Genomic DNA, 21265 nt, shown 5'->3' with positions numbered 1-21265 from the left:
TAAAGCCATGCTGGTTTGAGTCGACCAAACCAGAAATAACCGCTGATAGCCTATTAGCCAGAATAAGGGTGTAGCTCTTCAAGACAGCATTGATTAAGGAACTTGGATGGTCTGAACAACAGAGTCGGGTCTTTTCCATTTTTTAGGAATGATAACATTTCTGGTCTCATCTCCAGACCACGGGACCTGACCACACGCTTTAAAGGAATTAAACAGGACCCTGAAGAACCAGGGTTAAGATGTGCGAGAAACCCCATAAGATTCAAAATTGATCGAATCGGGCCCAAGACCTTATCCTTAGTTAGAGTGCAGTGAGCAACTTTTACCTACAAGAGAGTTACGGATGCTTCTAGGTTGGACTGCAGGGCTTGATCCACCGTACAATGAAAATACCACCCGGCCTGGACATAGAGCCTCAGTAGATGGAAAGTGGTCCTCTTGATTGGTTTCCTCATAGAACAGCTGGAATACCACTCCAATGCATGCAAGGTCTACAAAGTAATCCCCCCCCTTTTCCCCCAACTAATCTGCTGAATAGTATTTAGATAGGAACTGTCCTTGACTCTATAAAGGAGAGAAGAGAACCCCTCTCTTCATTGTTCTCAAAATTTAGCAATTGCTGAGCTTGACAGTTTTTAACCACCCAATACCATATACGCTGCCTAAGAGAGGCCAGCAAGACAGCCAGAAGATCCACAAGAGATTCTGTCCGCTACCTGTCTCGGGCAATTATGCTTCATCCCAGGCTATTCTCCAAGGTGCTAAGAATTATGCGGGCCTCTGTCTCCTCCTGGTCACCGCCCCCCCCGTCGATAGGCCGAAAACTGTAGAGTATGTCCCCAACAAAAAGACTTAAGTGATTCGAAAAAACAAACATAACAGCTGCTGAGCCAATATTGACCTCCAAAGACTCATGTAAAAGTACAGTCATAGAACGAATATATTCCTCTTCCAAGAGCAATCTACACTCAAATGTCCACCCTTGAGGCACAGAAGGCTGAAGGAGGCCATCCACTTGAATAAGCAGAGATAGATAATTATGATCAGATATAACTCTTGGATTAAGCATGATCTTTGATAGCGAGATCAATGGATTACTCACTAAAAACATATCTATAAATGGAAGAGTTTTATGGAAGGCAGAATAAAAGGTAAAACCAGGTTCATTGACTCTCTCAAAGCGTCATAGATCAACCAGTGAGTATGAGGAAATAAGTTGTTTCAGTGACCCTCTGAGCTGGTGCTTCCCCCAAGAGCAAAGCTCAAGTGATCCTGGACCGGATGAGTAGAATATTTTTTCGGGCATAAAGTGAAATTGAAATCCCCACAATTAACAAGGGGTGTTGCCTAGGTTCATCAGGTTGCCAAAGCGTAAGATAGACCTGGGAGAATTAAATAGCCTTAAGCCACAAATGGTCTGCCTCGTGATGCATTTATCCTCTGCAGAAATTCTGTTGTTAAAGGACCTTGGCTATAGAGTCTTATGTGCATAGTATTTAACCTCTCCTCAGAGGGGAGTTGCATTATTGGCCCAGGACAGTAAATGGGCGGTTCGGAGGCATAAGATTTACTCTGGTGGTCGGTGCCTCCTCGTGACTAACCAGAAGGACAATATGAGTCTTACTATCTGTATAATCTGTGGTCCGAATAATGACGACGCAACAATTGTTGACTCTTTGTTGGCTGAACTTGTTATGTTTTGACTGCTCAGTCTCAAGCCCACAGCACTTCCCCTAGTAATCCTTGTACTTTTCTGCGTGATAGACAAGTGCTAAAAAAGGGTGCTTATTTACCAGCAAAGGGCTCTGAAATATGAGGGCCCATGGACACCTGTGGGGAAAGACCCACGCTGTTACAACTAAGGGCCCAGCAGCCAATGAATCCTCTTGACAGCTGTGTTTCATTCTAAGACATGGATGCAACACGGTTGATATAGGGTACAAGAAAATATGCTCACATTTCTCCAGTGCTTTCTATTTACCGTGGTTGGAAACCAGAACTAAATTCAAGTTAGCATGCATTATTTATAAAGATTTAAATATCTAAAAAAAAAAAATTATCTTCACGCTGCCCTCAGGTTGTTGGGTGAAAGGAGAAGCCTGAGAATTCTCCAAATCCTAACTTTAGAAACTAAATTCAGAAGTCAAAAAGTGGCAAAGTAGATTTTCAGGTGCAGCAATAACACTTTGTGAACATTTTAACTCAACTAAGAGTTAAAAACACTACTCCAATTTGTTTAAAGAAAAAAAAAGTTTCTTTGACCAAACTACATCTGGAGTTGTGGTTAGGCTCTCTAGCTATTAATATTCTCTTCTTGCTCTCCTCTGTCGTTTAAGCTAAATTGCCTCTTCTTGTCTTCTCTATTGCCCACTATCCAGTTTCTTTTCTTCCTCCCGGTCTTGTGTGTCTTGTAGCACCTCCCTTCTGGTGTGCTGTAGTTTTGGTGCTAAGATGTACATACTCCTTTCAGTTAGAGGGTTGCTTACTTTACTTTTAAGAAATGATGCTCTTGATGGTGTTGTTTTAGTTTACAGCACACTGGTACCTGTTGAGAGCTCTAAAAAAATGCACAAATAAAGTAAATATGGGCCACAAAGAGAAAAGGACGACTAGGGATCACAGTGCTAATAGATTGAAACAAGCCTCTGTACATGCCTCGTTGCTGTGCTCTCCCTTAATCCAGGACCTGCCTTATGCCCTTCAATTATCTAAATCCAATCTGCCACAAATTAATGGGGTCCCAGTGAATACACTATTATAGGCAGATGATTTGCTAATACTCTATCAAACTGCGATTGACAATTACTTCCCTTTGAGTCTTAGGGAGCTGATGGGAGCACAGTAGTAGCGGTCCAGCTGCTGCAGTACCGGCAGTCGAACCGCCCTATTACAAATAGGACAGTCAGACCACCATTGCACAGCTGCATATGCCAGAGATCAGAGATCCCTGGCAGTGGCGTGGCGGTCTTGAGGCCGCAATATGCTTGGTCGGACCACTGCTGTCGATGATATGTCTAAGGTTGGAACTTTGATCTTTTATGGGCTAGATTTTATTAAAAGCTTTAGAAATTCATAACTCTGGTTCTAACGACTGGAATCTTGTCATTTTAGTGACAAATAACGTATTATGTTTTACTCTACTTTTCTAAAATGGTGTGGCATTTTTTCGTGTCCTGTTTTCACTTTATTCCCATTTATGTGCCGCAGAAATACTTTACACATTGCCTCCAAGTTAAGCCTGACTGCTTTTGCGCCAAGGTACCAGAGGGATATCCACAGGTTAATTTATTGACTTTTGTAGTTCACCCTAACCGGGATTGTGGCTGTTGCTTGAACAGGGGTCAATACCCCATTCAACCAACAATCCAATTTCTCACTCACAGGACTACTCAGATTATATTATATTTTTCAGCCCAACGGCAGGCGATTGAGTAGAAGTTGGCGAGATCCTCCAAGTCCTTGGTGAGGGCTATTAGCAGGCAAAGGATGCGTCTTGTACAAATCTGGTAAGGAAACTTGATTGAGCGAGGTGTTAATCATGTTATAAAGGGGCCAGTGGGCGTACCGGAGGGTTTTGGTCTGGAGGATTGGGTTTTCAATTGTATATTGGTGGGCAGCCATCCAGTAGGATGAGTAAGTGAAGTGGCAGTCAAGCTACTTGAACAACATGGAGGTTGCTGGATCTCTTAAGGAGCAAGGACAGTTCATGTCCTGTCATCCTCGTACTTTAGGTCTATGATCTACATGTTGAATGTCGGAAACTGTGGAGATGAGGATGCGTGTGAATGTGGTGTGAGTAAAGTCTTTGTGATGAAGAGTAGAGTCAAGTTGTGTTGTGCGATGAGGTCTGTGATGTTTGACGCACAGAGGACTACAATGATTGTGTTGATGAGCATGGGTTGTCATGTTTGTTCTGTTGGAGGAAAGTGTGTGCAGTTTAGAGGGATAGGTCAGTTTTGGGTATTTGCTATCTGGCTGTAAAATGTAGGATACTGAGTTATGAATATAAATGAGGAGTTGTAAAAATACTAACTGAATCATTTCTAAAACCACAGTATGTTGCTTGACTAATTCAAACTCACCTCTTTTTTCTTGGCGCGATTGGCTTGTATTCTTTCATACTCTTCTTTTGCTTTAAGATTTGAGGTTTTCTTTTTGGACTTTGTTTGATTTGTAGTGCTGGATCTGGAGAGTGAACCAACAATACATGACCAGTTGTTTCTTTCTAGCAAAGTAACATAGAAACGTAAACTTTTAAATATGCCCAAACCAAAAGACAGATATTTATGGTTTTGTATTTTGTCATTGTAATTCAATATGTTACAAGGTTTCACAAAGGAGGACAAAGTGGAGAAGCTTTGCAGTTTGTTACTGAGCTAATGGAAAGACCTTATTCACCTCCCAGGTAGAGTAAAGTGGATTGTTTCAGAGGTCAGATGTTCTTTAAGTGAAGGACAAAAACTTTTGGGAAGTCACTAGCAACCACCTGGTTCTACAAAAGAGTTAGAGAGCACTAAACTGTGTGAGGCGCACTAAACTGTGTGAGCACAAGGAGGTGGGGTGAAGCTCCTCTCTGTTTAAGGCTCGGATAGGAAGAAAAATAAGTCACTTGTTTGGAAAGAGGGGTTTCTTTTGATATTCTCTTGGAACCTGAACCCTCACTAAATGGGAATGGCCAATCTGCACATGACAGACTGGTGATACAGGACATGCCCAGTGTTGGTCTAGAACATGAATATTCACTCACAGTTGGTGTTGCTAGTCAAAACATCTGGTAAGGAAATTCCATGAGTACCGCCTCAGGTTTGAGGGCGAGTGGGAGGGGAATAGGATGAAGGTATCACTCTTTGCTGTAAGGGTTCACAGCAGCATAAATTGTTGTTGTAAGGATATGGGTTTGCTTCAATAAGAGGACATGATACAATGAATCTCAAAAGGATGGTAATTACTGTATCAGGTCCAAATGAGTGAAAGCATGAATTACAGATGGATGTTTCAAGAGGGAAAGTCCTCTTTTACAGAAAGACGGAGTGTACGAGGCGATGGCAGGGTCTGAGAGGCAGAAAGTAGGGAACAGTTTTATGCTGTCAAAAGGGAATAGGTAAGGGGTAGTTTAGGTCATCATCTCAGAGTAGCATTAGTCTGGCATGGAATACACCAAGATTGATCACACCAGCTGTGAAGTACCCACCAGGGCACAAGCAGTAATATGACAGTTTTGTTGCCTTGAAAATTGGGGTTACTGGTACCTTGACCCTCACAGACACCAAAGCTCTCAGTTAAAAACCTTCCTACAAGATAGCTGCTAGTATTATTTATCGTTCAGTATTGTTTAGATTTGCGAACAACTATTTTTACATACTTGTTTAACTAGTAAGTCACACAACGAAATGAGCACAACATGCTATCTTAAATGTTACCATACAGAATAATGTAATAAGTGATGCCAATTCCCTCAGTATGAGAAAAGAGGCCAGGTATTAAGCAGCCGAATGCAAGTAGAACTATAAACCTCAACCAGTAAAATAAAATCCCCATCTGCAACCAAAACACCTAACAATAAGCACAAAGTACACAAACAATATATCATATTCAAAAGATGAGCCTGTCAGCAGAGAGGAATGTATACAAGAACAATTCTATGTGTATTCTGCGGGTGATGGTAAAATAAAAGCTGTAAACGCTAGTGAATCCAGTGAAGTACCCATTTAATAGCAGTGATCTTTTCCAAGGCTGCCAATTGCGAAATCCTATTTACCACACATCAATCAAAGGAGCGTCAGTAGACTACTATTTATGGCAAGAAAATGTGGTGAGGGTAGCCATACGCAGGTAGGATATCAAAATTCTAGCAGCAGAGGAGAGGATTTATGAACCATTTGCTGTGCCACAAATTGACAAAATATAGCGAAAACTCCACTCTGGGAAAATAATCTCTTTTCAAAGTGTTTGCATGGATTTGGAGTGAACGCATTTGTGCAGCTTCAGTTCTGTGTAGGTCACCCTGCATAACTCAAATCTGTATTGAGCATAGGAGATTCCATTTAGCATGCTTGGTCAACAAAAACGTGAGATAGAATCTTGCAAGGTGCAAATGCCTACATGCCTGTGGATTTAAGCAAGGTCAACAGGTGTTCCATCTGGCCCTCTAATTCGAAATCCAATTCACCCGTAAAAAGCGCTTCTGCCGCATTTCACACAGACTCCTAATGAATGTCTGGGGTTGTATTAATAAGGAAATAAACCTCTGATTTTTTTTAGGTCGATACAGGGCAAGCTATTATTAAGTATGGTCCAGTTGAAGACCCAAGGCTTATGCATACTAAACTTTTAAGGGAAAATGTAAAAGACAGAAAAACCAGACACTGGTATGATAAGAGTTTAGACCTCATCTTAGTTACGCATGTGTGAACTACAATACCACAAGAAGAGATCAAGGCATGGGTAAATTCAGTACAAATCCCCCACATGCTGAGTCGCCATAAATCCAGGACAGTCAGATATTCAATCTCCTCTAAGTGCTGAGTTCAAATTCCCAGTCCATCACGTCGATGGACAATCACTCACTGAGAAAACCAGCTTTTGAATGAATATCTCAACATAACAAAATATAAAAAATACAAACAGAATGAAATTTGAAATGGGATCAGAGGACACAAAAGGTTAGGTACATTCAGTGACCAACACTGGCTCGTGCCTTCCACTTTCCAGAATGGATCCTTTGTCAATGTTCACTGCATTTCAGGGCAGGAATTGGTGCTTGTGGAAAGACTACACTTTAAGTCAGTTGGGTGACAATTGTGGTCTGGATCCAATTCTAGCAAGCCTTCATTTCCTCTTCCAAAGTAGGACAGACCCTCACTTTAAAGCTGAAGAGTATGTAAAAAGGGAAATCTCAAGCAAAGCGCATTTGTACCTTGAGGAGGAAGCTGTTCTTGGACCAAAATAAGCGTGGATTAGATAACATCTTGCAATAAATGGAAATAGGGTTGGGCAGTACCTGGCTTTCACAGGCTCTTCTCCCTTCCCTGGAGAACTAATTGATGGTGAGAGAATCTGGTATAAAGCTCTCCTTGTTGCTATTTAGATTCTAATTTATAGTTGCAGTCCAGATGATTTTGAGACACCTCCCGAACCTGTAGAAGCTGATTAAACAAGTTTCTCTGAAATGCAGATTACTGTCATTGGTTCAACCCCTCAAAACTACATCAAAGTTCATCTTGGACGACGGCCTCTGCAGTGGGCTTCATTTTAGGGGGTTCGAACAGAGCCATTACTTAAACACAGATATGAACCTCCGGTCTAGTGCTGGATATATTTGGTCTTACTATTGCAAGAACATTTTGGAATTTGTCTCGGCTGGAGGTTGAAATCTTCCATAGTGATTGGTTGAAGTGTGTGTGTGTGTGTGTGTGTGTGTGTGGGGGGGGGGTGGGGGTGGGTCAGAGATTGATCTTCTGGTCTTGTCGTTTGTTTTCAGACGTTTCTGATCAGGAGGATTGGGCTTTTTGTACATTCTTTGATATTTTTTTTAATATAAGTGTTAAAATGCTCTTCCTGCTTTGGATGAAAGATGCCACATAGGAGGCCTCGAACACAGGGATCAGAATGTTAAGTTACTAACAGTGCGTTTCCTCACAAAGCACTGGTGTTGAAACTAAAATGGGGCTGGGAGTCTGGAAGAGTAATAACAAGGACCAACATCATCCACAGCAAAGTTCTCACTGAGAGACAAGCTGCCAAACATATGCTGATGAAAAAAAGATGGAGACGCCCTAACACTACAATTGAATTCACCCTCACCATTAGCCAATGTGAAATGAAATGAAATGAAAAATTATATTTATATAGCGCGTAACTACCCGGAGGCCTCGTCGCGCTTCAGCAATTACTATGACGAGCTCCAAGGTACATTAACACGCTTTCGCAAACAAATGGGTTTTTAGGACTTTCCTGAATGCCATCCTATTGTTGCTCTGTCTAATACTCACAGGAAGGGAATTCCATAGTTTGGCGGCAGAGTGTGAGAAAGAGCGACCGCCCCAACGGGCTTTGATAACCTTTGTTGGAGTTGCTAAGTGCAGTGAGCCGGAACGAAGGGCTCTGGAAGGGACGTAAGGCACTACAAAGGGGAACAAGATGGCAGGGCCTGTTCGATGAAAAGATTTGTGCACTATGCACATCGCCTTAAACTGAGCTCTGGCAGTCATTGGGAGCCAATGAAGCTCCTTAAGGGCTTTCTTAGCTGATTGCCAACGAGGAATATTAAACAATAGCCGGGCGGCACAGTTTTGGGTGACTTGGAGCCTTTTGGTCACCGCTACAGGGGCGCCCAAATATAAGGCGTTCCCGTAATCCAGGCGAGAGAGAATCAGGGCCTGAACCATGACTCTCCTCGCCTGGAAAGGGAGCAGAGGAAGGACCTTGCGGAGCATTTTCATTAACCCAGCACAAGTTGAGGCAGTCTTGGTGGCTTGGACCGAGAAATCAAGCGCCCTGTCAAGCCAGATTCCAAGGCTCTTTATCTGGGGCTTAGGGAGGGGAGGAGTGCCAAGGCATGTAGGCCAAATAGAGGCCAAAGTGTTCGGTAAGGAATTACCTAATAACATGATCTCCGTCTTCTCCCCGTTAAGTTTAAGACAAGACGCATGCATCCACTCAGCAACAGCCTCTAGACACAGACCCAGGGTGTTAGATGACCCCTCCGAGTGGTCCAAAGAGACCACCAGTTGGGTGTCGTCTGCGTAGGTGACGATACGCACACCAAAGGGCTGAACTATATTTGCTAGAGGTTGCATATAAACATTAAAAAGAGTGGGGCTCAGGGACGAACCCTGCGGAACCCCACAACTGAGTGGTTGCTTGGCCGAGATCGTCTCACCCTCGAACACCTGAAAAAAACGCTCATCCAGGAAGGAAGTCAGCCATTCCAGGGGCGCGCCCGACACACCCATGCCTTTCAAACGATGTAATAGGATGGCATGGTTGACAGTGTCGAACGCGGCACTGAGGTCGAGTAGTATGATGGCTGCTTTTCCTCCCTGGTCCAGCACCGCTCTAGTCTCTTCTGTTACTGCTATAAGGGCAGTTTCAGTTCCATGCTGAGGGCGGAAACCCGTCTGAGAGACACATAGTAGGCTATTAGATTCTAAATAGTCCACTAAGATGTTATTAATGTGTCTCTCAAGAAGTTTGCTCATCCAAGGAAGTAGGGAGATAGGGCGAAAGTTGGCCAAATTGTTCTGATCTAAGGTGGGTTTTTTCAGAAGTGCCCTAACCATCGCACACTTCCATTGGACTGGGACAGAATTCGAAGCAATGGAAGCATTGAGGACATCCAGGATGGCAGGACGGATGACGTCGATTACTTTGATAAGAGTCTGAGGAGGTGCTGGGTCGTTAGGGGAACCCGAGGTGACTTTAGGGATTATTCCATCCAATAAGGAGGAGTCTAGAAGGGGGAATTTGTCCAACAGGCAAGAAGTCATCGTGTCGGGGTCCATTGTGGTGGTAGGCTCCAAGTTCCCACCAGCTATGGAGAAAGAGGAATAGATAGTTGAAATCTTCTGGGAGAAGAAAATTGCTAAGTTATTGCAACGGGTTTTTGCGCCGTCAAGTGACTGACGCTCAGGGGGAGGGGGAGTGATTAAGGATTTAGCAATTTTAAAAATTTCCTTAGGAGAATTGGCAGCTAAACGAATTTTTGATTCATAAAACTGAGCTTGGGCAGATTTAATATCACTTTTGTAGAGCTTTATAGCAGCTCGGTACTCCACTTTTTTAGATTGAGAATATTCTTGTCTCCAGGCTCTCTCTAGGTTACGACAGAGTTGTTTCCTAGACCTGAGAGCAGGCGAGTACCAGGGAGCAACTTTGGGTCTATTTATTAGATGCAAAGATTCCTTTGGAAGGACTAGATCGAGGGTGCTGGAGATCCAATTGTCAAAATTGACAGTGGCTGTGTCGGGGTTAGTCACCTCCGGGGCTGGCTGATCAATGAGAGCTAGTTTCCATTTAGCAAGTGGAAGTGAAGCCCATTTTCTTCCCCAGCGCTTATTGTGGGAGTGTGACATAGAAAAGCTGCCGGTAGACCAAGAAAAAGGTACCAAAAAGTGATCGGTCCAGGGTAGTGGTATAGGTGTCTCCACGGTTAGGCTCTCTAGATTACTGTAAATGTGATCTAGAAGATGGCCCCTGATATGCGTCGGTTGAAAGCCTTTCTGTAGCAGGTCCATAGCCTGCAGATTAGATCGAAGGCTGTTGGCATCTGCGTCAAGTGGGACATCCAAATGCAGGTTCAGGTCTCCTAGTAGAGTAAAATTTGCTGAAGACAACACTAAGTCGGCAACTGTGTCCGTTATATTGGTGATAAAATTGCTGAGGGCGCCAGGTGGTCGATAGACTAACATACCAGAAAAAGTGTTTAAGGGGGAGAATTCAAGAGTAAAGTGTAAAGTCTCACAGGCTGGCGTAGAGGATGGGGTGACACGACATCTAAAATTGTCCCTGTAAATAATGGCCAGTCCTCCCCCTCTACCTGTCTTACGATCCAAACGTTTACAGGTATAGCCTTGGGGGGTGGCCCATACAATTGTAGGATCGATATCTAGCTGAAGCCAAGTCTCCGTTAAAAAAAGGGCATCAGGTTTAAGATCTTCTATCAACATAGCTAGTTCAATATGATGTTTTGGCAGGGATCGGCAATTGAGGAGACACATCTTCCATTTGCGCGTAAAGGAATGATTCCCTGAGTCTGGAGGTGAAACACTCCAGTCACAGGTTTTGCAGCGGGCCTTACGGTTTATAGGCAGGACCGAATGTAGGCAGGCAGCTTTAGTAGTAGAACGAAGTGCATGCAGCAAAGGAGCACTGTAAATAACACGGTTGCCTACCATGTCTGCGGAACTGGGGATGGGGACTGGAGCTGGAGCGACCGGTCGCGGACTGGCGCAGACTGGCTTCTCTTTGGCGCCTCTTCGGCGCGTCTATGGCGCTCCCGCTGCGCGTGCCGCATGAAGGGGGCAATCCAGTCAACCAGCAGGAGCAAAGTCATTAAATTGTGACAGACAAAGCAATAGAAAGAGAGACACAGAAGGCGTCCAGCAATAGGGACCAGGCAGTGGCTATATGAGAACAAAGGTAGTACTGTAGTAGAAGTAGGTGGGCATTACAACTTAGCTTCCAGAATCAGGCTAGTTATCAATTTCATCTACTGATCATAAAATGGGTGAGGATGCAATAAAGTCAATGGGGCAGGTACACCCCAGGTTCAAGGGCAGTTCATAGTAGATGTTCATGTCATCTCCCTTCAGAACCACCAGAGATGAAACATGAGTTCACTTGCTGATTTAGCAGGATTCCTCCCATTCCATCCATCCAGTTGATGTTGGCTCCTTACTGGTAATATCACAAAATGTATAAGGTTGGTGCCATTGATCTGTTTAATGAGCATCTCGCCACGGCTGTCTGAGACTTCGCTCTGCTTTGTAATCCGCCTTAGAGCAAGAGCTTCTGTAGCAGCTGCTACAAAGGAAGGATAGCAGCAGTCAAACTCAGTCCAGGTTAGAACTCAGGAGCAGAAGTAAGCAAACTGACAAACATGAAACACTGATTCATCTGTTTCTAGGCTCCCAGAAGAGTGAGGATCAACGCAAGTTGATTCACATCACCCCCCTCTAGATACCAAATGTTGGAAGCCAAGTGACTGCAGCCTGAATCATAGAGCATCATCTGTCAAAGTATAAATTAGTCCCTTAGTTAGTAAAGCTCTGCCTAGGCAATACATGCGTAGGCAGAATTTCATTCTCATTTTGTTACTCTTTAAATCCAAGATTATGATCAACAGCCCAGAGTTTACTCATAGCAGTATTGCATTACGATATCTTATACATGCATTTAACCTCGCATAAGATCTGGTGATAGTTGATCAACCTCGGAGCAAGTGCTTATAAAAGCAGAGGAATTGGAGTTTATGGGACATTAGCATTGATGGCCTACCTTAATACAGATGTTACACAAAATGAGGCATAGGAGGCATCTTTACTTCACTCGAAAGAAAAAAGAAAGTGAGCACATGCGACTCAAATTGATGCAACAGGAAAATAGGCCCTAGCCATTTTTAGGTCTCGCCTATGCAGCGCGCATGCGCTGCATAGGAGACCTTTAGCCGTCGTGCAGCTCTTTTTCAAAACACATCCTCATGCTTGTGGCGGCATACGCCTTGCGGGAGTGCGCAGTGGCGCGCCACAAGCACGAGTATGTGCTCTGAAAAAGAGCAGACTGCTCCCCCCAGCGCGAGCACATCACTCGCAGGCTAATTACCTTTCGCGTCCGCTTGAGTTTCAGTGCTTTCTTTCCAAAGCTTGTGTTTGTGTCCGTTTTTCCTGTTCACCGACTTTTTATGGCTGTAGGGTTTTGCATTGTTTTGCAAATTGCCACATATCTTTCCTCCCCCTGAATGATGCTTGTTCCCCCTTAAACTGCTAACAATGACGTCTCCATGGGATTGCTACTGCGTTTCCACGCTCCTCGTGAGAGTGAGGTGTAAATGGCGACTCTCGGCTGAGGCCTTTCACAAAAAAGGGGAAAGAGACGAAGTCATCAACAAAGTGTGGTAGACTTGTTCTACGTGCATTCTTTTGGCTAGCATAGCGCAGCCATCCACTGCCAAGTTGCTATTGGGCCAATCCGATCACATGAAATAATTTATACCTGTCATAGTAATTGCCTCATTTGTTCCATGTAATGTAAAGAAACCAGGAGAGTCCTTCAGTAAGACATTCTGCGAAATATTAGTAAATCGAAATTGTTCACACATTTAAGTGAGTGATTTCTGTTACTCACATCGCACCGCAGCTGCTAAGCTATCCGATTATATATGTGCATGATAATATATGTGTCACGGTAGAAAGTGAGATAAACACATTCGCATCATAGTCCTCAGAGAAGCTATTCAGTAAAATTGGTGTAAGCGGACTACTTTTGCCGTTTACGCTTCACTGTGGTGGGTTTCAGGTTACACCGTCGCACTCTTTTAGTTGACGCTCTGCCGCTTTATTTTCATTTAGTTCAATTCTGTTTATTAGGGCTGTTTAATTTTTATTTGCTTCAGTCAGTGTGCCATGCATTCCAATCCAGTATGAACACTGTGTCATTTACTCATGTTAAAGTTTTTTGCAGTTGAAACCTATGCATTATAAGCATTTGCATTCTTTGTTCACTAGATCTTAATTGTACGTTGACTTCATTAGACCTCAGTTTCAATTGGATGGGCATTTACGAATGCAGCTGCTGTTTATACCTATAATTAAGTTTTCGATCAAATTCTCCCAAAGAACATTGCATTCAGAAGGTAGGCATTAATTCCAACTACATTTTAATGCATTATATTTTCTTTCTGGTATAATTGCTTAACAAAATGGAAATATTTATTTTTAGACCCAAGGGCTATTTTTTTCAAGCTCAGCCATTTGTATTGCGAACTTTGTGTTTGTTAGCTATATTATTTCTTAGGAAAGGTGCTAAATATAGTTTAACCAACTTGATAGAGTCAGATATTCAAAACCTCCCATTGGAGTGCCTCACTCACATCATTGGCAAAGGCAGTATATTTGGGCTCTAAAAGGCCCAGCTGTTGGCTTTGCCAATACTTTATTTTCAATTGCACACTCACTTGCATCAAGACCCGTGCACATGCATGGTTAGCAATCTTCAATGGGTTTTCTTTTAAATAAAACCCACTCCAAGATGGCTGCCGATATGTAGGCAGATGTTATGATACGTGCATATGTACACATCGTGACTGATGTGGAGGTACCCATTCTTTGTGACACAGGCGTTCATTTTTTAATTTACATTTAACAAGGCAGATGGCAATATTATAAAAGTACATTAAAATGTTAAAGAGAACATTCAAAAATGTATGTAGGTAAAGAAGTGAGCATTGAGGTGGACTTTGCAGCTGCAGGACGCTCTAAAAAACACAAAACAATTACAAAAATTAACAAGCATTGGCATAGCCAATAAGTCTCGCCCTTGGGACCTTATAAGTGTTTAGCCATGCAACAGTTAATGTTGTTGCAGTATGGATATTGTGCTGCATAACTAAATACTTATAAGGTCCCAAAGGCGAGACCTATTGGCTATGCCAATGCTGGTTTAACTGGTCATTTGTTTCTTTCTCTTACTGTTATTTATCGACTCCAGGCATGTCCAATGCAAGTGTCAAAGGGAGGCATTACAAAATGCATTGCCATGGTTTAATGGATACCTTTTAGACACTCACTGGTCATATTTGATTTACTGGTCCCTAGTAATTTGCACTGTGTGTGCCCAGGGAATGTGAATCAAATGCTAGCACCGATTGTGCCACCCACAGAAGTAGCCTTTTAAACAGACCCCCCAGGATATAGCGGCATGGATTCGCAAATTTAGCGGCACAAATATGGAAATTAAGCGGCACAAATATGGAAATTTAGCGGCATTTTTGCGGCACTTTATTTTACTCATAATCATTCATTTTCAGCCTTAAATCAATGGAAAGTCTTTTAGCAGAGTATTCCACTTTGAATAGGCAACCTGGAATATGGAACAGAGGAAGAAGCCCACAGGTGAAGCCTGTTATCCTTTGGAAATGCAATTCTCCATTTGCTTTAGTATAGGTTGGTAGCAGTTATCACACCTTTTGACACACTGCGGGACCGGTGTTTGGCACATCCGTAACCCTTTTCTCACCTTAAGGTCTGAGGGCGGCTGGACACCGCTTTCGTGGACAGGCCATGGCCCTTTGAGCAGGACCGAGAAGGTCCACTGTGAGAAAAATAACTGACTTTATTAGTATGCAAACCTTTTGAAATCCTACCACTGCCCATTTATTTTAAAGCGCATCTGTTCCTTATTGGTAGCGACGGGAACCCGCATTCGGGTAGCCCTGCACTTTATAAATGTAGACTACTTGTTCTGTCCCAGAAGGCATTTCTCACAGAAGCTAGCTTTATAGATGCTCTGAGACCTTCAAGAGGCAGAGAACACAGTTACAAGCTTGTCCCCAATGGACTCAGATCAATATTTATATGTTAATACCACGTTTGCATTTCTTTAACACATTGCGTCCCAATAAATGGTTGCTGAATAATGAAATACCTGAAAACGGGACAGCGGAGTTGTTTTTCCAGAACAAGAAGATTTTGAGCACCCTTAAACCTTTGGCCCCACTGCCTCTTCTGACACCTCTACATGTCAACGTCAGTCGATCATTCTTGGCCGTCTCTAATGCCAGTGTGTAGAGTCTTGTATCAGAAGCATCCCCAGAGAAGCCCCTCTGCGGGCCCTGAAGTACTCCGGGCGAGAATGCAGAGACTTACCGACAACTGCACCTCTTTAATGTATGCTTCACTGCCTTATTGATCAAGAGTATTGGCTGCTTCCCAGATACAAATAATAAAACAATTGCAGCAAAGCCTCCTATGCATGTAAATCAATGAGAGTGACAGGTGGAAATGAGACTCTTACTGCCGTGTGATGGAAAAGAAAGTGATGTAGGTTCAGCCCTTAATAGTCGGGAGAGGCTGGCCCTCTCCAGCACGGGGCAGGTGGCAGGTAGGAACTCTCTATTCACCGGAAAGTGAGAGAACAAAAACTGACTTACCTTTAATTATCCCCCTTCCGATTTCAACAGGGAACTTCTACAAAGTCAAGTATAAGACTTCAATGTATTCATTTACGGGAATAAAATGCGCGAACCTTTTATTCACACAGGTGCATTCTTGCACCGTTTTCAGGTATCCTCCTCGCTTCCATTCTTTTCTATTTCTGGAATATATGTACTTTGCCATCTGTAGAATAATGAATCACTGAAAGTGTAGAGGACAGGGCTTTTTCAACTCCGGAGTAATGTCTGTTTTGGTAAACATGCCGCTGTTCTTCGCATCAGAGCTAACTTGTAACAGCTTCGTTCTCTAGAGCCCTCTTTCCTTACATCATTACACACTCTCGCCCCCACTTTGGGCCTTGATTAACATTAACTTGTCTTTGGACACCACAGCTCTACAGGGGCAGCCAGGAGCTGGCTGAGTGGCCTGAGGGAGGGCGGAGCAGATCTGGGGTGGGCTCAGGTTGCGTTGGATTGGCATCGCACTGTTCTACCATTTCTTTAACACATTGCGTCCCAATAAATGGTTGCTGAATAATGAAATACCTGAAAACGGGACAGCGGAGTTGTTTTTCCAGAACAAGAAGATTTTGAGCACCCTTAAACCTCTGTGGTTACACATGCTTTGATGGACAAAGGCACACTATTTTGTGGCCACGTTCCAGAAACCTTTCATCATCAACTACGGGATTAGGTCACTTTTGTAAAACTTGCGGCATTTTTACAAAAGAGCCGCGAAATCCTGGAGGGTCTGTTTAAATGTGTCCTAGACCTGCCACTGCAGTGTCTGCGCGGGCAGTTAAACTGCCATGCCGACCTGGCAAGTGCACCCAATTGCCAGGCCCTAACCTTCCCTTTTCTTACATGTATGGCACCCCTTAGGTACGACCAAGGTACCTCCGTGGACAGGGTGTAGTGCAAGTCGAAGGTAGGGCATTTGCTGGGGTGCCTTTCGTTTTCACTATTGAAAGGCTGTCTGTCCCATAGGTTAACATGGGAGCTGCCTTGTAACATTTTACAAGTGTAACTTGCCATTGGGACAAGATGGAGAAATGGAGTTCAGGCTCTCTGAACCCAGAATTTAATAACACACTTTTTAGTGAAGGAGGTTTTTAAATTGTGTGTTTGAAAATGGCACTTTTAGAACATGGGCATTTTCTTGCTTTACCATTCCGTGTGCCTCTGCCGCTTTCTGTATTCACCGTCTGGTTTTGGAGTGACAGGAGCTGGGTATGTGCATTCACTCTAGACCAGAGGTCTTCAAACTTTTGGATGCCGAGACCCCCCTGTCAACATTTTGAGGCGTAAGGACCCCCTCCTGACAAAAAGTTCTAAACCGGTTTACTAAATTGTGTGGGATGAAAATGTAAATGAGGTTATGTGAAGCCGCGTATTTTGGGATAGCATTACTTCATTATTTTGACATTTTTTACACACAGTAACACCGAGGGAAGATTTCACCCAATCAGTACCCATTTATAGCCAAAATACAGCAATTATCATCAGAAAGATTTCAAGTCAACCTTTGTGAAGGGCCTTCCACTCTGCAGCAATATGTGTTGCCACATTAGAAGCTCACCTGGCCCTGACCGGGAGAAGCAGGGGTCCCTTAAAACCCTGGCGGTTTTGTGCAGAGTTAAACAGTTTACCCATGCAGCTTTCCTCTCACCTCCTCCCTTCCATCCCTCTCTCCTCACCCCGGATCCCTCTCTCACTTTGCAGGCCATTTTCTTTCACCCCTTTTTACAACTTCTGCATTCTCCCCATTCAACCTCTCACTTCACCTTTAATCACCTCTTGCCATTCTGTCTTTTCACTGCCCTCATCTCTAACAGTCTCTCACATTTATCTCATGGCCTCTCTGGCCCTGTCACCTCCTGTGCCCCTCAGCACTTCTCATTCACCTCGTCTCTCCATTCAAATTTTTGTCTATTTGTATCTTACACCTCTCCAGTCCCCCCATTCCTCTTTCACATCTCCCCTTTGTTCTAACAGAAGCCCTCACCTTTGGATCACACTCACTTCTTGCGTGTCCACACTTCTCTTCGGCAATTCACATTTCTCCTCATCCCTGACCTCTTCAATCAAATTCTCTCACTCCCTTGCTGTCCTCTCTCATCTCTCCTCACCAAGCATACGGGTCGGACCCGTATGCTCCTCTCGGCATGTGCCACTCTGCTTATTGTTCCCTAATTCAAGAAGGCATGAGTTGTCTGTCTCACTGTTTTGATGCAGGCCGTGCAGTTATGGAACGTGCACCCTCCTTTGCTTCGTTCCACCAAGATTCTATTATCCTTTAGGAAGATATAAAAACCTTTCTCTATGCTCTGTAGGTTACCCCATTTGGCTGGTTCTCCTTCTGTGTGTTTCTCATTTGCCTTCAGGCAGTAGATGGTCAGTACAAAAAAAAGCAGTCACCCAAAGCTGTATTTTCAGTATTTATCTGTGCATACTTCGAACAGCAAATATAAATAGAAAGCACTTTGAATTGTGTTCTAGGGCTGCCTCAATGATCCATGACTGATAATTAAAGAGAACAAAGACAGAAAAGTCATACAACGAATGCATACATACTTTTATATTTCTAAGTCTATTTAGTGCCAAGAGGAGGTCTTTGCAGGCTCTTTAAACAAAACACGGCAGGCATTTTTCTTTTGGCAAGCCTACTTTATATTCCTTTCCATGAAATGCATTCTCACACTACAGCAATAAATGTAAAAGACAAATGTAAGGAATAGGCTGAGTGGGGACCCAGGGGGTACTGGAACCAGGGATAAAACCTAAGCCTCTGTAACCAGTTTGCAAAGGCATGTAAAAATGCAAATGGTCTTTAAAGACCTGTGAAAAACAAGGGAGTGCTGGAGGTAAGACTCCAGACACTGCCCAGCTGAGCCTCCAGCAGCTCGAGTTTCACTGCAGCAGCCCGGACTGAGACACAGAACGGGGGAAGCCAGAGGGGGGGCTGAAGCCCTTGGGCCTGTGCAGAGTGTGACTGGGAAGGCGCGACCCCCTTTGCATCACTCCACGGCCCCCCTGGGGGTCGCGCCCCACAGTTTGAAGACCCCTGCTCTAGACAGTCATAAGCAGGGTTGAGGTGTATCCTGCCTTTCCTGTGTGACTCATAGCCTGGTTTAATACACGTGTCCACATTTAGAGTGGTGGGAGGAGTTTTCACTTGCACCTGAATAGGCTTGATGAAGACCTATGGAACAAAGCTTGCCTCCTAAGTCTCAGGGAAATCAAAGACTTCAGAAGATCCGTTCTGGATCAAAGGAACCAGCCCGGAAAAAAAGTGTAAGAGCTGTGTGAGGAGTGCTATCCATTGATGTGTGAGGGTTGGGTCGGTCTACAGTAGCTGCTTCTGTCTGGTGCAGAAAAAGGCCTGGACCATTCTTTCAAACTTTGAAAAACAGCGCATGGTGAGCACTGTATTCCTCAGACCAGAGCTTGTGGAGCGCTTTGCGTCTCAAGATTTCATAGCCAGCGCGAGTGTGGTGCAACCTAGGGGAATTTGGAGGGGCAGCATTATGCTTTTGGTCATAAATGCGAAAGGAGCACGTGTGGAGCGCGACTTACTTAAAAATATATATATATATATATATACACCGGTCTGTGCAACTTTGGCAGGTGGGGATTGCCTTTCTGCAAGGAAGTCACAATGACCAACGTATAGAGGGTCCTGTGCTGACTGGAGGCATCACTAGGTCCTGTGACACTCCTGCCACTGCCCCCGGAGAAACCCCTCACCAGCGCTATCCCTCTCCCAGCAACGCATGATTACCGAGTGACACCCATGACATCAGCGGCCTGTCTGCAAAGGACAGTAGTGCCGGAACTCGTCCTTGCCCTCAAGATCGGGCAACTTCAGTGCCTCACTGAGGCTGAGCGAGCCCGACTAGCCAGCAGTGCCAAATGAATAGTCTCCCTGGTGGTGCAGGGTTCTGCTTGCCTCCAGAGAGACCACCATAGCGGCACCAGAGAGGGCACCAGAAGGGCACTGTGCTGCTGGGTGGAGGCCTGCGTGGTACGCTGTGAGTATTCAGACCCGCGGGGAAGCCCCACCGCTCCGTGTGTACCTGGTGAAGGTGCACTGCCGGGAGGAGGTTACTGTCTGGGGGTTAGCAACTGGCCCACATACTCGTTGGCAGCTGCCGTAGAACCCAGAGAAGTCGCCCGCCAGAGGAGGTAGTCAGTCCTCCCACCCCGTGACTGCACATACCTTGTGGTGGGGAACACTTGCTCTGTTGTGGCCCTAGTGGGGCGAGCCTGCGACGGGACACCACTTAGGAACCGGACGCATTCAGGGAAATGACAAGAATTACTATACTCACTGTTGTAGGTGGCCCGATAGCCTACGTGTGGGATACAGGAATTACCATGTAACGCCTGATAGGAGCTACAGTAAATTAGCATCCTATAACTGAGTTGGTGATTCATGTGTTTCTTTCCCTACCTAACTGCTCCCTTTGATGCCATGATATTATGCTTTACGGCGTTTTTCCTTGCGATGATAGGATAACTAATATCATTTCAGGATCTGCATATTATGTACAGTGATGGTGTTTTTATGACGTGTGCAATATATAAGTATCTACTTAATTGCACTAACTGTGATGTTATGACAATTGCCGAGCTGGTAAAATAATTTATGTGATAGTGGTCTTTGTGTTATATGAAATATATGAATATAATCCTGTATAGACTCTCTTCTGTGGTGTTTTTATTGTGTCACTGGTGTGTATTGCGCAAACGCTTTACACATTGCCTCTGGGATCAGTCTGACTGCTTGTGCCAAGGGGGTTAGGAAGGAACCCCATTTCTTACACCCCTGCTAACGAGCGGTAAGGTGCCTGTGTTCCTCCTTCCAACGTGATGAAATTGGCATTCCCCTAACTGGCATATTTAACTTACCCATAAATCCCTAGTACATGGTGCCTAAAGTGTACCCAAGGCCTGTAAGTTGAATATCACCAGTGGGATGCAGCATACATTGTGTTACCCACAACTGCAAATTTGACCTGTCAAAGTTAACCATTTTTGACAGGGCTAAGCCCTCCATTTATATATTAATAAGTCACTCCAAAGTACGCCTTATTGGCAGTGTGCATGGTATTTAAAAGTAGGAGATGTGAAAGTTTAATATTAAATATGTCCTTACAGTTACAATGCCCAAAATGCTATTTCACTGCAGTGGGGTTAGCTGTTCCATAGGACAGCATTAGCATACAATATTATATTTAATATTGCGATCTCATTCTACAGAGTTTATTCTTGTACTTTGTAAAATATTTCTTGCAAATCCTATTAATGGAATAGTTGTATTTGTAATACATTTTTTAGAACAGGCACTTTTAAAAAGTTGCTTATTACCTGCCTAACGCCTCTAGAAGCCCTTCTGTGTGAGCTTCTAAATGTCACACAGGAGCTGAATAGCCACCTTAATGAGGTGTGAACTTGCTTGCAGAGTTGAGACAAAGGCCTTGGGTGAAATTATGTGTTTTGTTTCTTTGGCAGGATGGCCATCTGGGCTGTGACCAGGAACATATTTAACTTCAAAAGGGGCCTTCCCTGTCACAGGCAGATGTATCCAACACCTGGTCCAGCCTCTTTCATTGT

At 44.1% G+C, this 21265-nt stretch overlaps 1 protein-coding gene across 2 annotated transcripts in view; it reads right to left on the bottom strand.

Moving 5' to 3' along the window:
* CCDC59 (coiled-coil domain containing 59) overlaps positions 1–21265 on the bottom strand; it is a 54311-nt gene that overhangs the window by 20119 nt on the left and 12927 nt on the right. For both annotated transcript variants that reach the window (XM_085652971.1, XM_085652972.1), the window contains exon 4: positions 4083–4185. In XM_085652971.1, coding sequence (XP_085509097.1) covers positions 4083–4185 — 103 coding nt within the window. The remainder of the gene's footprint in view (positions 1–4082; positions 4186–21265) is intronic.

This window comes from Triturus cristatus, chromosome 4_1 (assembly GCF_964204655.1).
Source record: "Triturus cristatus chromosome 4_1, aTriCri1.1, whole genome shotgun sequence".
In the NCBI taxonomy this organism is placed as follows: Eukaryota; Metazoa; Chordata; class Amphibia; order Caudata; family Salamandridae; genus Triturus; species Triturus cristatus.
Note: the sequence above shows the minus strand (reverse complement) of the source record. Positions and strands in the feature narration are given on the sequence as shown.